This window comes from Phaenicophaeus curvirostris, chromosome 12, assembly GCF_032191515.1.
Source record: "Phaenicophaeus curvirostris isolate KB17595 chromosome 12, BPBGC_Pcur_1.0, whole genome shotgun sequence".
Classification (NCBI taxonomy): domain Eukaryota; kingdom Metazoa; phylum Chordata; class Aves; order Cuculiformes; family Cuculidae; genus Phaenicophaeus; species Phaenicophaeus curvirostris.
In genome coordinates this window covers 20,814,097-20,830,225 of record NC_091403.1, presented here as the reverse complement: position 1 = coordinate 20,830,225, position 16,129 = coordinate 20,814,097, and the positions used below count along the sequence as shown (strand labels likewise).

The window sequence follows — 16,129 nt, the reverse complement described above, 5'->3', positions numbered from 1 at the left end:
TTTTGCATGGTTTTATTACAGTGCAGCAGCAGATTTCATCCTTTCCAGCTCATTTGACCGGCCGCAGCTCATAAAGCCAGGCAGGCAAGGGGGTAAGTAGAGTAAATCTGCATCTTGGATTCTGTAGGCAGCGGGTTGGAGGAAAAAAAGACCTCAGAAGGGGATTTAAAATGCACACTCAACTCCAAAAGCTTGGGGTGTGCAGGGAGGCAGCGTTGTCCTCCTGCTCGTGCTCCTGGCCCATAGCCCTGCAGGGACAGGGGCTGTGGGGGATGCAGTCAGTGCCAGTCGCCCCCAGGAGCCAGGCTGTCCCTTGTCCCACAGCTGATGCAGACGTGCATGTGCCCAGCGTGGACGTGGCCTCCTGCGCCCACAGAGCAAATCCAAGGAGGGAAAAAGTGCTGCAGGAGCCGCGGGGGACCCAGAGGTGCCCGTTTATCCACAATAGAGCTCTTGCTCTGAGCACTGCTGGGATGAAATTGCCTTCCTCATACTGTCTGGGGTTGGCTTTGCTGTCTTTATCCAAATAAAAGGGTTGTTGATAAACCCAGTCCTACATGGGCTCACTCTAGAGTGTGAGCATCAGCTTCTGCTGGCACACGTCCATCCCCGCATCCCTGCCTCATCCCTGCTGGGGCAAAATCATCCCTGGCTCATCCTTGCTGGGGCAAGATTATCCCTGAGCTCCTCCTGTACTAGCAAGGCTCCTGTTTGCCGCTGGAGATGTTTTATGTGGTAGCAGAGGTTGTGGCCATGGGGTTTGGGTTTTGCACAGCACTTGGCTATGGATTCTACTGCAGGACCCGTCGTTGTGAAGCCCTGTGCTCACCCAGTAGCTGCCCCTCAAGGCTCTGAAAGTGGGAAATAGGCACAATTTCATCCCAGGGCATCCCTCCTGGCAGGAATGGCACCCAAAAGGGTGATCAGAGAGTCCTGGGAAGCGGTTGTCTGGGGCAAAGCCGTGCTGCAGGGCTGGCAGGAGAGGGTTAACACTCCTACACCCAGGAACTGATATCAGGAGATTCATCCTGGTGATTAAAATGCAGGTTAGTGCTACACATTCACCAACCCTGATTTCAAATGACCCTGATGGCTTCTCCCCGCACTCTGAGAGCAGCGCATTACGTCTGGCTCCGGCTCCTCCAACCTCTTAATAACACAGGAGCGATGCCCGCGCATCCCTCTCCAGCGCCTCGTGCTCCTCCATCTACCACCCTCTTCAAACATTGTGAAACACGTTACCAACGGTTGTGCCACAAGCAGAGGCTTTGGCGGGGAGAAGGGGAACCGTGATGGGTTTTGCAGCCAGCGCAGGCGTGAGGAGAGCTGTTCTGTGGTGGCCAAGGGGACCCCCATCACCTGGGTGGCTGTGCTCCTCCATCCAGCCGGGAATGATGTAGCGAGCCCTTCGCTCTGGGAGCACCTCCCTCTTCATCCACAGCAGGGCTTTAGCTTTGCAGACTCTTTAGAGAGAGTTAAACACGTTTTTGGGTTTTTTCCGGTGCTAAAGCGGAGGAGCCTGGGAGCTGAAGATGCACAGGGCGGTCTGGGAGTTAATATCTTTTCCTGCCCTTATTCCACTTCCTTGCAGCCCGGCAGAAGCTAATCCAGAGCACGATCCGAGAGCGTTTGGCCACAGTTATTTCCGGTTTTATTTTCTTGCCTTTTTCCTGTTCCACTCAAAGACGAGCCAGAATTAATTTGCTCCTCGGCTGGGAAAGCAGCCGGCGGGGCTGACCTCCGCCGTGTCCTTCCCTTGAGCCCAGTTGGGACGCGAGGAGGACCATCCCGTGGGGAGCTGGCGGCGAGCAGGGCTCTCTGCAGAACCTCCTGCCCTTGCTGCCAGGCTGCCAGCCTTGGCAAACCTGCCCCAGCCCGCTCGCTCGGCTGCCTACGCCCCAGCCCGGCGCCCAGCGTGGCTCAGCCATGTGGGCTGTGTTTGTACACAGATGAGTAACACGGTTGCCCGGAGCCAGCACCGGCGATAATTCAGCATCCGACCCAGCCCTGCTCTCGGGAGCAGCGCCGTAAGTACCGGCTGCTCTGCTTTGCCCCTCTGAACCATTTCGGCTCGCTGCTTTTCACGCTGACCTGCAGATACCAAGGGTTTGCACGACAGGAGGTCGCCCACGGGTCTGCGCTGGGAGGCTGGGAGCTTTCCAGAGGTGATGGGGATGGTGGGACTGCCCTACGGTGCTTTTCCGTGCCCTCCCACAGCACCAGCAGCTTGTAGCTCCGCTGCTCCTTGGCAGAATTCACCGAAATGTCACTCAGCAGCGTTTTAGGAGCAGGACAGGGCGCTGAGGCACAGCCATCCCCCAAGGAGGACAGATGAGAGTGCTGGATCTGGCAAAAAAGCTCAAGCACGTGCCTGAAACGCACTCGTTTTGGGAAGCCTTAAGCTCCTGCGTGCGCTTGGAGTCGCCTCCTCGTCTCAGAGCCCGAGCAGATACCAGCAGCCACCCGCAGCGACAACAGCCTCCCACAAAGCCTCTGTTGTCCTGCTGGAAAAGGTCTTGGCACGTCCCATGCTGCTGACGCCGCTGCCGAACGCTCAAAGCAGCCCAGCCACTGGCTTTACAGCTCAACTGGCCTCTCTCCTTGTGCCGCTGTCAGAAAGTCATGGAAGTTAATAATTAACAGGGAAAGTCTTTTTTCCCTCCATTGAAAGACGCCGGCTGGGGCTGGCAGGGAGAGCTGTGCTGTCAGCTCCGCTCCCTGCTCGCTGGAGCCAAGTCCAGGCACGCGGCGGAGGGATGGGGCGGCAGGGGAGGACACGTCAGGGCTCCTTGCACCAGGGACAAGCTGCAGCCTTTAAGGGTGAAAGCCAGTGCCAGGCAGGAACCTTCCCTGGGTGAAGGAGACGTAAACGGCTCCCGCTCTGTGCCCTGGGGAGCCAACATCCCCACGGGGCTTCGTGCATCCATGGGGGGATGAAGATGAGGAGGAGGAGGTGTGGTTGCAGGCAGCAGGGTTTGCAGGGGTCAAGGCTGCGATGAAAAGATGGGTAGATGAAGCGCTTAGGGACGTGATTTAGTAGCAGACAGGTATGGTTGGGCATGGTGATCTCAAAAAGGTCTTTTCCAACCTAACGATTCTATGATTCTGTGTGGCCCCACGGCTCGTCCCACGCTGCTGCCCCAGGAGCACCGCTCCCCGCGTGGAAAAGTCAGGAAAACAGGACTGCAGGGTGTGCCGGGCTGCTGCTGCGCCCCGCAGCTCCGTGACTCATTTTGCTCTTCAAAACACAAGTTCTTCCTTAAGCCTGGGCCCAGCGCTTCCCACGTCGCGGCGTGGGGTGCGCGCAGGGGACCAGCTCCCGGCTTGGCGCGGGCTTCGCGTGGGTCGCACCGAGCGCACCCAGCTCAGGGCTCCTGTCCAAAGGCTCTTTGCAAATCAGGGCTCCCGCACCCCACGACGTGCCTTTGGGAAGAGCTTGCACCGCTTCCTTGCCTGCGCCGAGATAAGAGACGTTATTTTCGTCCTCTCCCATCATCGCCCTCATTTGTGTTTATATCAGGCGTGCGGCGCGGGTAGGAAAAGGCAGAGCTTTGTACCAGGCTGCCCTTTATTTCTGGAGCATGCAAATAGCCAACAGCAGCCCTGCCCTCAGTGCCTGCCCTCTCTCCCTGCCCTCCAGCAGGACCCTGAGGCTCTGGAGGCCACCACAGCGTTGAGGTCCCCTTTCCCCCATGGAGCAGGGCAGGATCACCCAGGGGATCGCATCGGGCTGCAGGCTCCGTGCAGCTTTGAGGCAGCACGCCTGTAGCACCACAGCTGGGAAAAGCTCCTGCTTTAAGTCTAATATTTAACTAAAGGCATTTCCAATTTTATTTTGTATTTGGTTTATTGCTCTCATGCCTTGTTAATTTTTTTCCCTCCTGTTTAACCACCTCCCAGCCACCTCCCTCTCTCCGGGCACTCCCTGCACAAGGTGGCCCACGGCGATTTGCACTGGAGCTGCTTGGCCACCCGCACAGGTAGAGTCTGGGGGGGAGGAAGAGCAGGGGGAGACAAAAAGGGCAACGCTGGGGGCTGGGAAAGGGGGTTATTTGGGATTGCCAAGTGCCTGTGCAGCACTGGCAATTTATGCTGATGGCTGAAGCCCAGTGCGTCCTGGTATGAAGTTATGGGATGGCTGTGGCAGATGAAATGCCATCCCGGGAGCAGCTCTCGGGAGGCTGATCTCATAAGAGAAGCCTTAGGCTCCCTTCTCACCCCTCTTCCCCTGGGCCGGGTGGTTCCTTGCAGGAGGATGCAGGATATCATTATTTCTTACCTTTATTTCACAGAGCAGAGGTGGAGGTGGAGCAGAGAGAGGCAGCCAAAGCCGTTGTTGGGTAGGAGATGGAGATGCTGGGGCTGCATGGCAGTGCTGGGATATTCAGTGGGGAGTGGGCAGAGGGGAATCCACCCAGGTGCTGTCTGGGACCCTGCATCCTCCTCGCTTTCCCATGTGGCTCTGCCTGCACCTTGCAGCCCCCCAGCCCGTGCCCAGAGCTTTCTGTGTGACCTTGAGGTTCTCTGGCTCTGTTGGGGCAATAAGAGGGGGCCTCAGTCCCTTTGAGCGGTGGGCACAGGGGCGTGTGGTCCTTCTCCCCCCTCCCATTTTGGGCACGGGCTGTAGGGAGGCATCCCAACAACTCCTGCAGGGATGGATGCCGTCTCCCCTACCCAAGCTACGGGAACCCCCAAGGGAAGGATTTGCCGTATGTGGGTTGGGGACCTGCATGGGGACACGGTGCCACATCCTCATGAATGCCTCTCTCCCCCAGGCCACCTGCCCCGAGCCCAGGCAGCAGCGCTTTGTCCATTCCAAGGCAGCCCCATCCCCACCCCGTCTCTTCCCCAGCGGGGTGTGACATGCGGCCAGGCGGGGTGTGAGGCACTGCTGGGGCTCGTCCCCAGGGAAGCCAAACCACAAACGTCCCTCGGAGCCGGCGCCCCAACCTGCACAATGCTGAGCCTCAAGTTACCCCGGCTGCTCAGCATCAACCAAGTGCCTAAGGTGAGAGAGGAGCTTTTCTTCCCTAAGCCCAAGGCTCAGTGGGATTTGGGGAGGTGACGAGTGGGAGCAGCGTGCTGGGATGGCTGTCGCCCCCCGGGACAGTGCTCAGCCCCTCGCCACGACCACCTCCCACGGAGGGGCACGACTCTGTCCTCGCAGCAGGGTCCTGAGCTGTGGGCGCTTTCCTTTTGGCAACCTTCCTTCCCTCTCCTCTGGCTGCCGCTGGTGACAGTCCTTGCCTTGCAGGGGTACCAGGAGCAGGGGATCCTCTTTGGGTATCGCCCCCCCCGCAGCTCGGCAGCAGACTGCCTCCTCAGCGTCTTCCAAATGACGAACGAGACCCTAAATATCTGGACACATTTTGTACCTGCCTGGTAGGTACCATGTCCTGGACCTTCAGCATCCCTGGGAGGAGGTGATGGGGAGCAGGGATGGAGGGCACCCGAGGGTGTGATGCTCACAGCTCCCTTCACCCACCAGGTACTTCGTGTGGACCCTGGTGGGGCGGCTGCGGGGCCCGGGGGGCCCAGAGGACCCCCACGCCTGGCCGCTCCTCGCCTACCTGCTGACCTGCTGCATCTACCCCCTGGCCTCCAGCTGCGCCCACACCTTCAGCACCATGTCCACCCGCGCCCGGCACATCTGCTACTTCTTCGACTACGCGGCTCTTAGCATGTACAGCCTGGGTAAGGACGGGCGAGTTGGCACAGGTTCCAGTGCCAGTCCCCACCGCGTCCCCAGGACAGCAGGAGCTGAAGCACAGGGAGGTCCTTGGGGGATCAGATGGATCCCACTCCGTCAGCAGTGGCTGCTCGTGTGTAATTTCTACTCCTTTTCCTCCTCCATGCAACCTGGTGCTTGGGAGGGACTGGGAAGCATCTCTGACCCTGGCCCAGACAGTAATCAGGGGGCTGGGGGTTGTACCTGGGACGAGACGCTCTTTAGTGTTTGAAGTAAATAGAATGAGAAAAAATCCCCTCATTACAGACAACCGCTGTCAGTGATGTTGGTGGCAGCTCGGGGGGGGGAAGCCCAGGGGAAGAGGCAGCAGCTGGGGTCTTCACGTGGCACAGCGCGCTCTGGCTTCTCAGGGAATGGGGTCTGCCTGCGCAACGCTCCCCTTAGCTACTTCACTGCTTGTCTGCCTTAATCCACCTCTCCCTTTCCTGCGTGCCCCATGCCCAGCGCCCATTCAAAGGCTCAAAGGAGGATGCTGAGGGTCCCAGCAGGAGCTGGTGCTAATCGGGCTCCTCCTGCTTTTGCAGGGTCCGCGCTGGCGTACTCGGCGTACATTTTCCCAGCAGAATGGGTCAACAGCACCTTCCACCACTGCTACGTTCCCACTGCAGTGTTCAACACTGTCATTAGCACCAGCCTGTCCTGCTATTCCAGGTGAGCTTCTGCTTTGTCTGCCCTGGGTGCCACAGCAGGATCATTAATTAGGGTTATTCATAAAGCCTCATATCGTAACGATATAAACCTTAAGCTTTGGAAGGGGAAGAAGGGGACTTGTGGTTTTGGAAATGTGTTGCGTGTTGGCATTAGGAGAGTTTGGTGATGAAAAATGCAAACCAAATCAAGTAGTTTTAATTTCTGAAAGCTCAAAAGGCGGTTTCACGGGGCGCATGCCCGGCAGGAAGAATCCCACCTCCAGCACCTTCTTTGGGCTGTGGTGTTCCTAGCATGACCTCAAAAAGGTTCTGTGCAACCAACATTGACGCTTGTATTTAGGTTCAAGCATGAGAACAGTCCTGCCAAAGGCATGGATCAGCCTAAGAGCTCTGTGTGCGTGTGTTTAAATGTGTGTGTTTATGTGTTCATGTGTTTATATGCACGTGTGTGTTTATATGCGTGCACGTGTTTATCTGTGTGTATCTGTGTTTGTGTGTGCGTGTGTGTGTTTCTATCTGTGTGCAACAGCTTTGCAGAGGCAGAAACTCCACATTCTTGCAGCCGATTGCATCATTTGTAAGGCATGAGCAGCACTGTGAGGGTGGTATGTTGTTCCTGAACGGCATTAGACAATTTGTTTGGAATATCTCAAATGTCCAAGCTAATCAGCTGATTTCCAGTGATCCACGCTGTGTTTAGATCTCAAGCTGGACTGGCTTTTATTTAACCCACGGCAGATACCTCCCTGAAGGCTGTGTTTGTAAAGCAATCCTGCCTGTCATTGTAACAACATGCAGTTTGCTTTGCAAAACGTACGATTTTGTTTTCACAAGCAGCATGAATCGCTTTGCATTATTCCTTGCTTCTGTTTTGGGGTGTCTCTGTCTTTTGGAGTGTCTTTTTTTTTTTTCTTTTGGGGTGTCTTCCTGGCAGGGGGAGAGGAGCAGGAAGAAGTCACAGCACCTGGCTGGCTGTGCTCCACAAGAGGGGCTGCTGCAGGGTGGGATGTCACCGAGCATCGCTATGTTTTCCTTGTGGGAAGAGTGCCAAGCTCTCAATATTCCTTATTGGTCCTGCAAATTTGGCTCAATTAAGCGTCTGTTGAGTACAGGAGGGGGAACCACTGGCAGCTGGGCCACCCGATTTCCTACCGCAGGGTGCTGCTCCCCCACTACATACACTTCAGTGTCACCCTGGGCTGCGTCATGCCAGGAAAAACTTCCTCTGAACCAGGGGACTGGATGGACGGGAGTGGACCCAAAACCAAATTGTGCAATGGGCAGTGATGGTACCAGGCTGACTGTGCTCAGACAGGACCTGCCTGAGCACTCCTGCTCCTGCCCCGCTCACACAGGGCTCAGCAGCCACACAGCGATGCTGTCAGGGCTGCTCCACCAACCGCACCCTGGGCAGGGCTCTCTCGAGGCACCAGCAAGGTCTAGGCTTCCTAGGACTGGGGTCACGCAAGGGGAGAGGTGAGCCTGGCTGTTTCAGAGTGGTTTGTGCTCAGACTGGAAGCTCTGGGCTACTTGAACCCAGCTGAGGCTCTGCACTGTGGCCACATGCAGTGGCAGAGGATGCTCAGCCTCTTGAGGCACCCCATGAAGGTCAAGGGGAGTACGGGTTAACGCAGAAGAGGATGTGGGGCATGATGAAAGCAGGGACTTAGAATTATAGAATCATAGAATAGTTACAATCGGAAGGGACCTTAAAAATCATCTAGTTCCAACCCCCCTGCCATGGGCAGGGACACCTGCCCTTGGATCAGGCTGCCCAAGCCCCATCCAACCTGGCCTTGAACCCCTCCAGGGATGGGGCAGCCACAGCTTCCCTGGGCAACCAGTCCCAGTGCCTCACTACCCTCAAGGTGAAGAAATTCTTCCTTTTAGCGAGCCTAAAGCACTTGTAAGCGAGGCATCCAAAGAAAGGCATTTGCTAAGCTGCTACACTGAATTTCATTGACTCGCCACTCCTAGATGGCTGCTGATGAGTCAACAGGAAGAATTTTGGGTCGGTTGGTTTGCATCCTGAATTGCCAAACACACAGATGGACTGAAATAAGTGTGTTTATCTTTTCCGTGATGGTAGAGACCCCTGTCACACCAAAACAGAGAGCGTCCAACTGCTTCCCCCTCAGTGCAGGATGAGCAGCCACATAAACGGTTTCTTTCATGCTGGAGGGATTTGTCATCTCCATGCAAGCAGAAAAACCTGTATGGGCTTTTCAGGAGGAGGACAGAGCACGCTTGAACTCTGCTACCTCTCAGACCATCCTCTGTGAACACGGCACTGTCCGAGGGGTCACTGTGCGCCTGGCCGTGTGCCCGGGCTGCGATGCGGTGGCTTTGTTGAGGCAACAGAAGAGCATGGGTTGGCTCAGTAGGTGGGTGAAGGACTGGGACAAGGGTGAGTGCAGCACTGAGTGAGCAGGGTGGGAACATAGCAGCATTCCGTGGCAGGGGAAGCCACGGTAGGGAAATACAGCAGGAATCATGCAGAAATACAGGAGAAAATAGGATACAGGAGGCATCTTCTGCATCATTGTGATGTCTTAAGGCAAGACACAAGCCATGGTGGAAGGCCAAACTGAGAAGGAAAGAGACAAAAACCCTCGCACAGTTAGCAGCTTTTGAGCATAAGATGAATTGTTTGGGTTTCAACCCATGTTTTGGGTTGTATTGATAGACCTCCTCTACTTTGCAGGCAGGTTGGTTGTAGTCCTGCTCAAATTAACCTCTCTGTTTCCACATTGGGCTAAAACTCTAGGAAAACCTGGTCTTTCCCAGCAAGGACGCATCGGAGGGAGAGGTTTTCTGTTCCTGGTTTGGAGCACCAGTGGAAGGGCAGGGTGATGGGCTGGGTGGTAGAGCCTTCCCCGTGGTAGGGAGCATCCTTATGCCCACCCAGCTGCCTCCCAGCTGCCCCGGGGCTGGGGGACAGGGGTCAGTGTGGGGCACTGTGACTGTGCTGGGCTCACCGTGGGTGGCTGGAAAGGCTGCACGGCAGCTGTACCAGTGTGGGGAGCAGGTCCTCTGGGCTTTCCATCTCCAGGTGTGTGTTTCGAGCTCCATTCCCTGTGTGGCAGAGCAGGCTGGGGGCTTGGCACATGGCTCGTGACCCAGCTCCAGTTTTTATACTGTTTTGGGGGGGGGGACCCGGGTGGTCAATTCCTTCATGATTTTAACTGTAAAGAATATCCTATACTTCAGCAGTGCGATTTCATAGGGAACAAAAGGCAGACAGACTCCTCCCTCCTCAAATAGAATCATAGAACATTTTCAGTTGGAAAAGACCTTTAAGATCATCAAGTCCAACCACTGACCCAACCCTACTAAATCCGCCATCAGACCATGTCCCCAAGCAGGACATCTACTCGTCTCTTAAACCCCTCTAGGTATGGTGACTCAACCATGGTCTGATTATAACCAACAGGGAGCTTCTTCCATTATAATGGTGATGTCATTAAAAAGTAACTTGTTAAATTAATTTACTTCATGGTTTCAGTAACTCCCTCTATGCGTTCTCTGAAATGACAATCACAGAGCCTTGGCAGACTGTAAAAAAGGAGGATGCTGTGACAGTTCATGCATTTCAGACATAAGCTGCAATACAGCTTAATTAACAAACAGTGACAATCACCACACGAATGCTGCATTACCTACAAAGCCTTCCAGACCACGACAGATGTATTCTCCTTGATTGCTGTGCTCAGAAAGCTTGTATTCAAAGCCAAGAGTGAAAGCTCAGTTAAGAACAACTGCAGGGGCAGCAAGACCAGCTCTGTTTCCAAGCACTGATGGGTGACGGTTATAGAATCATAGACTCATAGCATGTCCTGAGCTGGAAGAGCCCCACATGGGTCATCGAGTCCAACTCCATCCCTGCCCAGGAGAACCCCAACGTTCACACTGAGTGTCTGAGGGCCTTGGCCAAGTCCTTCTGGAATATTGTCAGGCTTGGTGTTGTGACTGCTTCCCTGGGGAATGAGCAATAGTAAAAGAAGCAAAATCAGTCATGCCAGCATGATGTAAAGAAAGGTTGTTTTCAAAGCTGCAGAGATGCACCTGCAAGAGTCAGAGCATAGAAGAGGGGAGGGTGGCCCCTAAATCCTTCCTCCCCCAGCTCAGGGTTCAGCCAGGGCACACTTGGCCACGGTAGCTAAGACTGGTCACAGCTTTAATACCATCAGCAGATAAAAAAGTCTTTGTTCTGGCTGATATCAGAGGCATCTGTGGGAGAACGTATGTGCAGTCTGTGTACCGCGATCCACTGTCTCCAGCAAACAACCAACAGACAGAACCCAGCGCTTACGTTAGCCTAATTGCAGCATGCCGAATGCCTTCTCTGTTCTCCTCTAGGTTTCTGGAGGCAGAGCAGCCCCGCTTCAGCAAGGCTTGCCGCACGCTGGCCTTTGTGTACCCGTACCTTTTCGACAGCATCCCTCTCTTTTACCGGGTATGCGTATATATTATACATATTAACCATAGAACCATAGAGTGCTTTGGGTTGGAAGGGACCGTGAAGGTCATCTGGTCCAACCCCTGCAGGAGGAGGGACATCTTCAACTCGATCAGCTTGCTCAGAGCCCCATCCAACACCAAGACACTCACTTTCTGCAGGACTGGAAATAATCAGCTGCTTCATCTTAGGCTGAAAATACTTAGGAAAATATGCCAGCCTTTTTATTTATTTTTTTTAAAGGAAAACAAACTCTGGCAGGAAAAGAGATTTGGTTATTTTTTCCTGCACCTATTGATAGGCAGATTCCTTTCACTTCAAAGCGCTGTGCTCAGACTTTGCCCGTGCTGGAAAATTACTGCCTTTAAGCATGGGGTTTTCCAGCTCCTAAACTGGAGCGTGGTGGGAGTTTCGCTGCAGGGAGGTCTAAGGGTAGGAGATGCGGGGCTGGAATTTGCACGAAATGGAGGTGATAACTCTTGTGATGAGCCTCGAGTCCTGCACTCCACGCCCTGTTTCTGGGTGATGGGCGGTAGGAGTTGATGGGGACTCCGGGGATGGTGTTGCCTCCTTTAGAAATGAGTTGTTCCCTTCTTTTCCTTGCATGGTATCCCCGCGTGGATGTTTCTTTGCTGCTGCAGTTCTACCTGTGCGCAGCAGAAAGCTGCACAGAGGCTGCCATCCTGGTCCACTACAAGCACACGGTCTTCGCCTTCCTCACTTGCTTCATCTTTGCCAGCCACCTGCCAGAAAGACTTGCACCAGGACACTTCGACTACATCGGTAAGTGCCGACATGGCAAGCTGGCATCGTTCTCTCGTTGGCAGGAAGAAAGTGCCTTAATGCGTGAGTGGCTCCCAGAGGTTATAATGCAGTCCCCGGTGGAAATTCGAGACGTAGTTTTACATAGGAGATACCTGAGTAAAGCGGGAACAGCTCGGCAAGCATGCTGCTTCTAAAATGTTTCATGGAGGGATTTGTGACCGCAAAGCACTCATTTCCCATGCAAAACGCCCTTATTTGTGGCATAGTGGTGCTTCTTGGTGCCGTATCGGGGCACTTCAGGAGCAGCCACCCAGGAGACTCAAGGGTTTTCCCTGCTTTCTCCTCCAAGCGGAGCACAAGCACGGTGCTCCTCAACACCTTGTGTGTGCCACGACCACAGCAGCGAGATGCACATCCCCCATTTCCATTACAGCCGGCTGCATTTTGGCAGGGAAGATCATAGAATCACAGAATCACCAGGTTGGAAGAGACCCACCGGATCATCCAGTCCAACCATTCCCATCAATCACTAAACCATGTCCCTCAGCGCCTCGTCCACCCGTCCCTTAAACCCCTCCAGGGAAGGTGACTCAACCCCCTCCCTGGGCAGCCTCTGCCAGTGCCCAATCACCCTTTCTGTGAAAATTTTTTTCCTAATATTCAGCCTAAACCTCCCCTGGCGGAGCTTGAGGCCATTCCCTCTCGTCCTGTCCCCTGTCACTTGGGAGAAGAGCCCAGCTCCCTCCTCTCCACAACCTCCTTTCAGGCAGTTGGAGAGAGCAATGAGGTCTCCCCTCAGGCTTCCCTTCTCCAGGCTAAACCCCCCCAGCTCTCTCAGCCGTTCCTCATAAGGCCTGTTCTCCAGCCCCTTCACCAGTTTCGTTGCTCTTCTCTGGACTCGCTCCAGAGCCTCAACATCCTTCTTGTGGTGAGGGGCCAGAACCGAACACAGGATTCGAGGTGTGGTCTCACCAGTACAGAGGGAGAAGAACCTCCCTGGACCTGCTGGTCACACCGTTTCTGATCCAAGCCAAGATGCCATTGGCCTTCTTGGCCACCTGGGCCCCTGCTGGCTCATGTTCAGTCGCTGTCAACCAACACCCCCAGGTCCCTCTCCTCCAGGCAGTTTCCAGCTGGACTCCTAGTCTGTAGCTGCCCAGGGTTGTTGTGCCCCAAGTGCAGGACCCGGATCTCTGTGGCACAATGATAAAAGAAACACAGAAATGAGTAGAATAAATATTTAAAAACGTGATGCCTGGAGGCGATGGATGCCAGTCCGCTGTGGCCTCACCACAGGGTTTTCCTGAAGCCCAAGGGCTTTCTCAGTGAGTGCTTTCGGCCTTATTGCAGGGCACAGCCACCAAGTGTTCCACGTGTGCGGGATCATCGGCACGCTCTTCCAGATGGAGGCCATCATGATGGACATGGCCGAGCGCCACGACCGCCTCCTGCCCACCTTGCTGCCTCCCTCCTCCCTGCAGACCCTCACGTCAATGGGCATCGGCGTGGCCATGAGCCTGGCTGTCATCGGGCTCTGCTCCACGTCCCTGCGCTTCATGCCAGAGGCTCTGCAGAGAGAAAAGTCCCACGGCCATTAGGCTTCGGGTCTAGGTAGTATTTATGCCGCTCTGAGGGACAGACCCTAAACAATAAGGGCTTGGCATGGATAAGGAGGAATTTATTCGCCTACACTCTCTGAGAAAACCTTTATTTCCATTTTTCTCAAGAGTAAAACATCTTGCACTGGTTTTTGTACATAGAGCTTTAAAGATGGGAACTGATTACGGGATGCTTTTAATCAAGTTGCTGTTTCACCACAACGAATACTTAAAATAACCTTAACTTTTATTTCTGTCAAAGGGAGAGAAGTGCTAATACTTTGCAAAGCAATAGGCATTCATCAGGTCTGCCTTACAGGGGAGCTGGGGGAGCAAGTAAACGTGGCTAACACTGGTCACCTGGTGGCACAGATGTCCTTGTCATCAGCTTAGACTGATAGCCAAGATTCCTCGGCAAAGGCATGAGTAAAGGCTCTCCTAGGGGCTCCCAAACTAAGGTTTTCACCTTGGAAGTGGCATTATTTAGAGGATTAAACCCTCAAATATCCATGTTCCACAGCCTTAAACTAAACCCAAGTGCCTGACCGATGTGGGATTGAGGGAGCCTAGAGTGTGCCTACATTTTAATTTCAGTTATTTTTAATCATTACCCAGAAGGAGTTATTCTAGAAGAATTCCCCATGGGATGTTCTTTCAGAATAGCTTCTTTTCGGGTCCAGTTCTGGTGCGTTGGTAAATCCTAGGCTATAAATCCCCCTGGGAGAGCTGAGCTGCCACCCGCAGGGGTGATGAGGCTGCCCGGCGGCTGGCACAGCACCGAGCCCAGAGCCCAGGAGGCACCTCCAGCCTGTACTCCCAGCTGGGCTCCTGCCTCAACCTCCTTTGTGGCACCAAACATAAACAGGGGAAGGAATATCTGCACCCTCAAAGGGATGACATGGACCTCCCTACAAGCCCTGTGTTGTGCCGGGCGTTTAACACGGATGCGAAGCTGCACTGTTCTGAAAAGGTGTTTGACACCTTGTGGAGGGCACTGGCTGAGGAATTTGGGGCTGCCAGGTTGAGGCATCCTCTCCCTGGTGTTTCTGGAGGCAGGATACTTGGATAGATGGATCTTTGGTCTGAGGGTGTGCCTGATGGCAGAGCCATCTCCTCTGAACCTCTCTAGTTTCTGGTCCCACTAGCACAGAAGAATAGGATAGGGGTGTCTGGTGAGGATAAAGCATCTGCTTAACAAGAAGTGGAGTCTGTAGACTCGAGTGTTGATCAGAGCTAGAGCGAAGAGACACGAGCATCGCCAGGAGTAACCTCAGGGGGTCAAAACCTGTTGTTTGAAAGCAATTCCAGAGCTGGACCTCTGCTCACCAGCAATAGCTGTGCTCGGGCTGGGCCTCCTTGCTTTCTTTTGGAATCTGCCTGGATTTTCCAGGCAGAAGCACAAAGCCTTGGAGGGCTCAGCCTCTCAGAGAGAGGGGGAGGCAGTGGGAGAAAGCTCGGCCAGGGTCTCCGATGACAGATCATCACCTTGGATTTACCTAGCACTGCACAGGAGGTACGGGAACTGATAATCATACGGGTGTATAATTTGTTTTGTGTCTAATTACCTCTCTCAAGGGATAATTCATGCACTTTTAAGTGACAATACAGCAGCTCGTTAAACATATTATGGGACAAAGAAGTCTTCTGAAAAACAGCTTTCTTTCAAAAGCTGTCCAAGATTTATATTAATATTTATAAGCACTGGAACATAATTGTTTATTCAACAGTTTTATTTCATTAAAAGAGAAAAATAATATATCTACCACACTGATATGTGCTAACCTGATTTGTATAGTTTCATAAAAATACCATTCATGGAAATTAATCACTCCAGAGTTAATTGCTAATAATTGCAAAGTTTATTTACCTTGTGCTCTCATGTGACTGGAAAGGAATCTGGCTCTGCATGCAAGACATGATTTAACAGTCTGGAAAACCCACAGGACTCAGTGTATGTTTTTTCTTGGTTGGTTGACTTTTGAATTTGGGAAGTCTCCTCATCCTCAGATACAGTTGGACTCGATGATTTCAAAGATCCAACCAAACAATTCTACGATTCTCTTCAATTTGTAGGAAAACTCCACTGGAAAATACAGAATTGTGGAATCATGGAATGGTTTGGGCTGGCAGAGACCTTAAAGTCATAGAATCATAGAATGACCAGGTTGGAAAGGACCCTCAGGATCATCGAGTCCAACCATTCCCATCAATCACTAACCCATGTCCCTCAGCACCTCGTCCACCCATCCCTTAAACCCCTCCAGGGAAGGTGACTCAACCCCCTCCCTGGGCAGCCTCTGCCGGTGCCCAATGACCCTTTCCATGAAATATTTTTTCCTGATGTCCACCCTGAACCTCCCCTGGTGGAGCTTGAGGCCGTTTCCTCTCGTCCTGTGAGAGGGCAAATGACACTGGCTACACAAATATTTCCCCTGCTTTCTCGGGGCCCTGATTGTTTCCCTGTAGATTAACAGCTATCAATGAAGAAATTAGTGAGGATATAGCCAAAATCTTGAATGACACAACAGGGAGACCAAGTGAAAATGGTATCATCAAGTCCAGTAAGATTCCTTTAGAAGATGACATCCTCTGTGGTGGTTCAGCCTTCACTGATCCTGCCTGACCAACAAAAAGCAGTAAGAACGTCCCAAAGATGCTCTTCCAAGAGATAAAGGTTGCACTGATCACACTGGGGGTACGTGGTCCTCCAAGACCGACCCACATCCTCTTGAAGAAAGGGACAAAGAGAAAAAAAACAAAATAGCCATCTGGTCTTCAGTGAACAGGTTGTTCTAGCCCCAAAATCGGCTGGTGGCTGAGGGTCAGCTGATCCCAGACAAGGTACAGATGCACCTTGTGGGTTGGAAGAGTAGCCAGAGGCGTCTCTAAGGGGGATGACAAGGAGACC

At 53.4% G+C, this 16,129-nt stretch overlaps 1 protein-coding gene across 2 annotated transcripts; it reads left to right on the top strand.

Annotated features, from left to right (window-relative positions):
* Positions 1-4,782: 4,782 nt before the first annotated feature.
* On the top strand, positions 4,783-15,138 carry PAQR5 (progestin and adipoQ receptor family member 5). 2 transcript variants are annotated; one of them, XM_069866815.1, is made up of 7 exons: positions 4,783-5,008; positions 5,241-5,382; positions 5,489-5,694; positions 6,274-6,400; positions 10,759-10,855; positions 11,500-11,641; positions 12,974-15,138. In XM_069866815.1, exons 2-7 carry the CDS (start codon positions 5,336-5,338, stop codon positions 13,219-13,221), a joined length of 867 nt encoding a protein of 288 aa, XP_069722916.1. In that variant the 5' UTR covers positions 4,783-5,008; positions 5,241-5,335; the 3' UTR covers positions 13,222-15,138. The 2 variants fall into 2 exon arrangements, with proteins under 2 accessions (XP_069722916.1, XP_069722915.1); XM_069866814.1 differs by having other exon boundaries at positions 5,255-5,382; positions 12,974-15,137.
* The last annotated feature ends 991 nt before the right edge of the window (positions 15,139-16,129 follow it).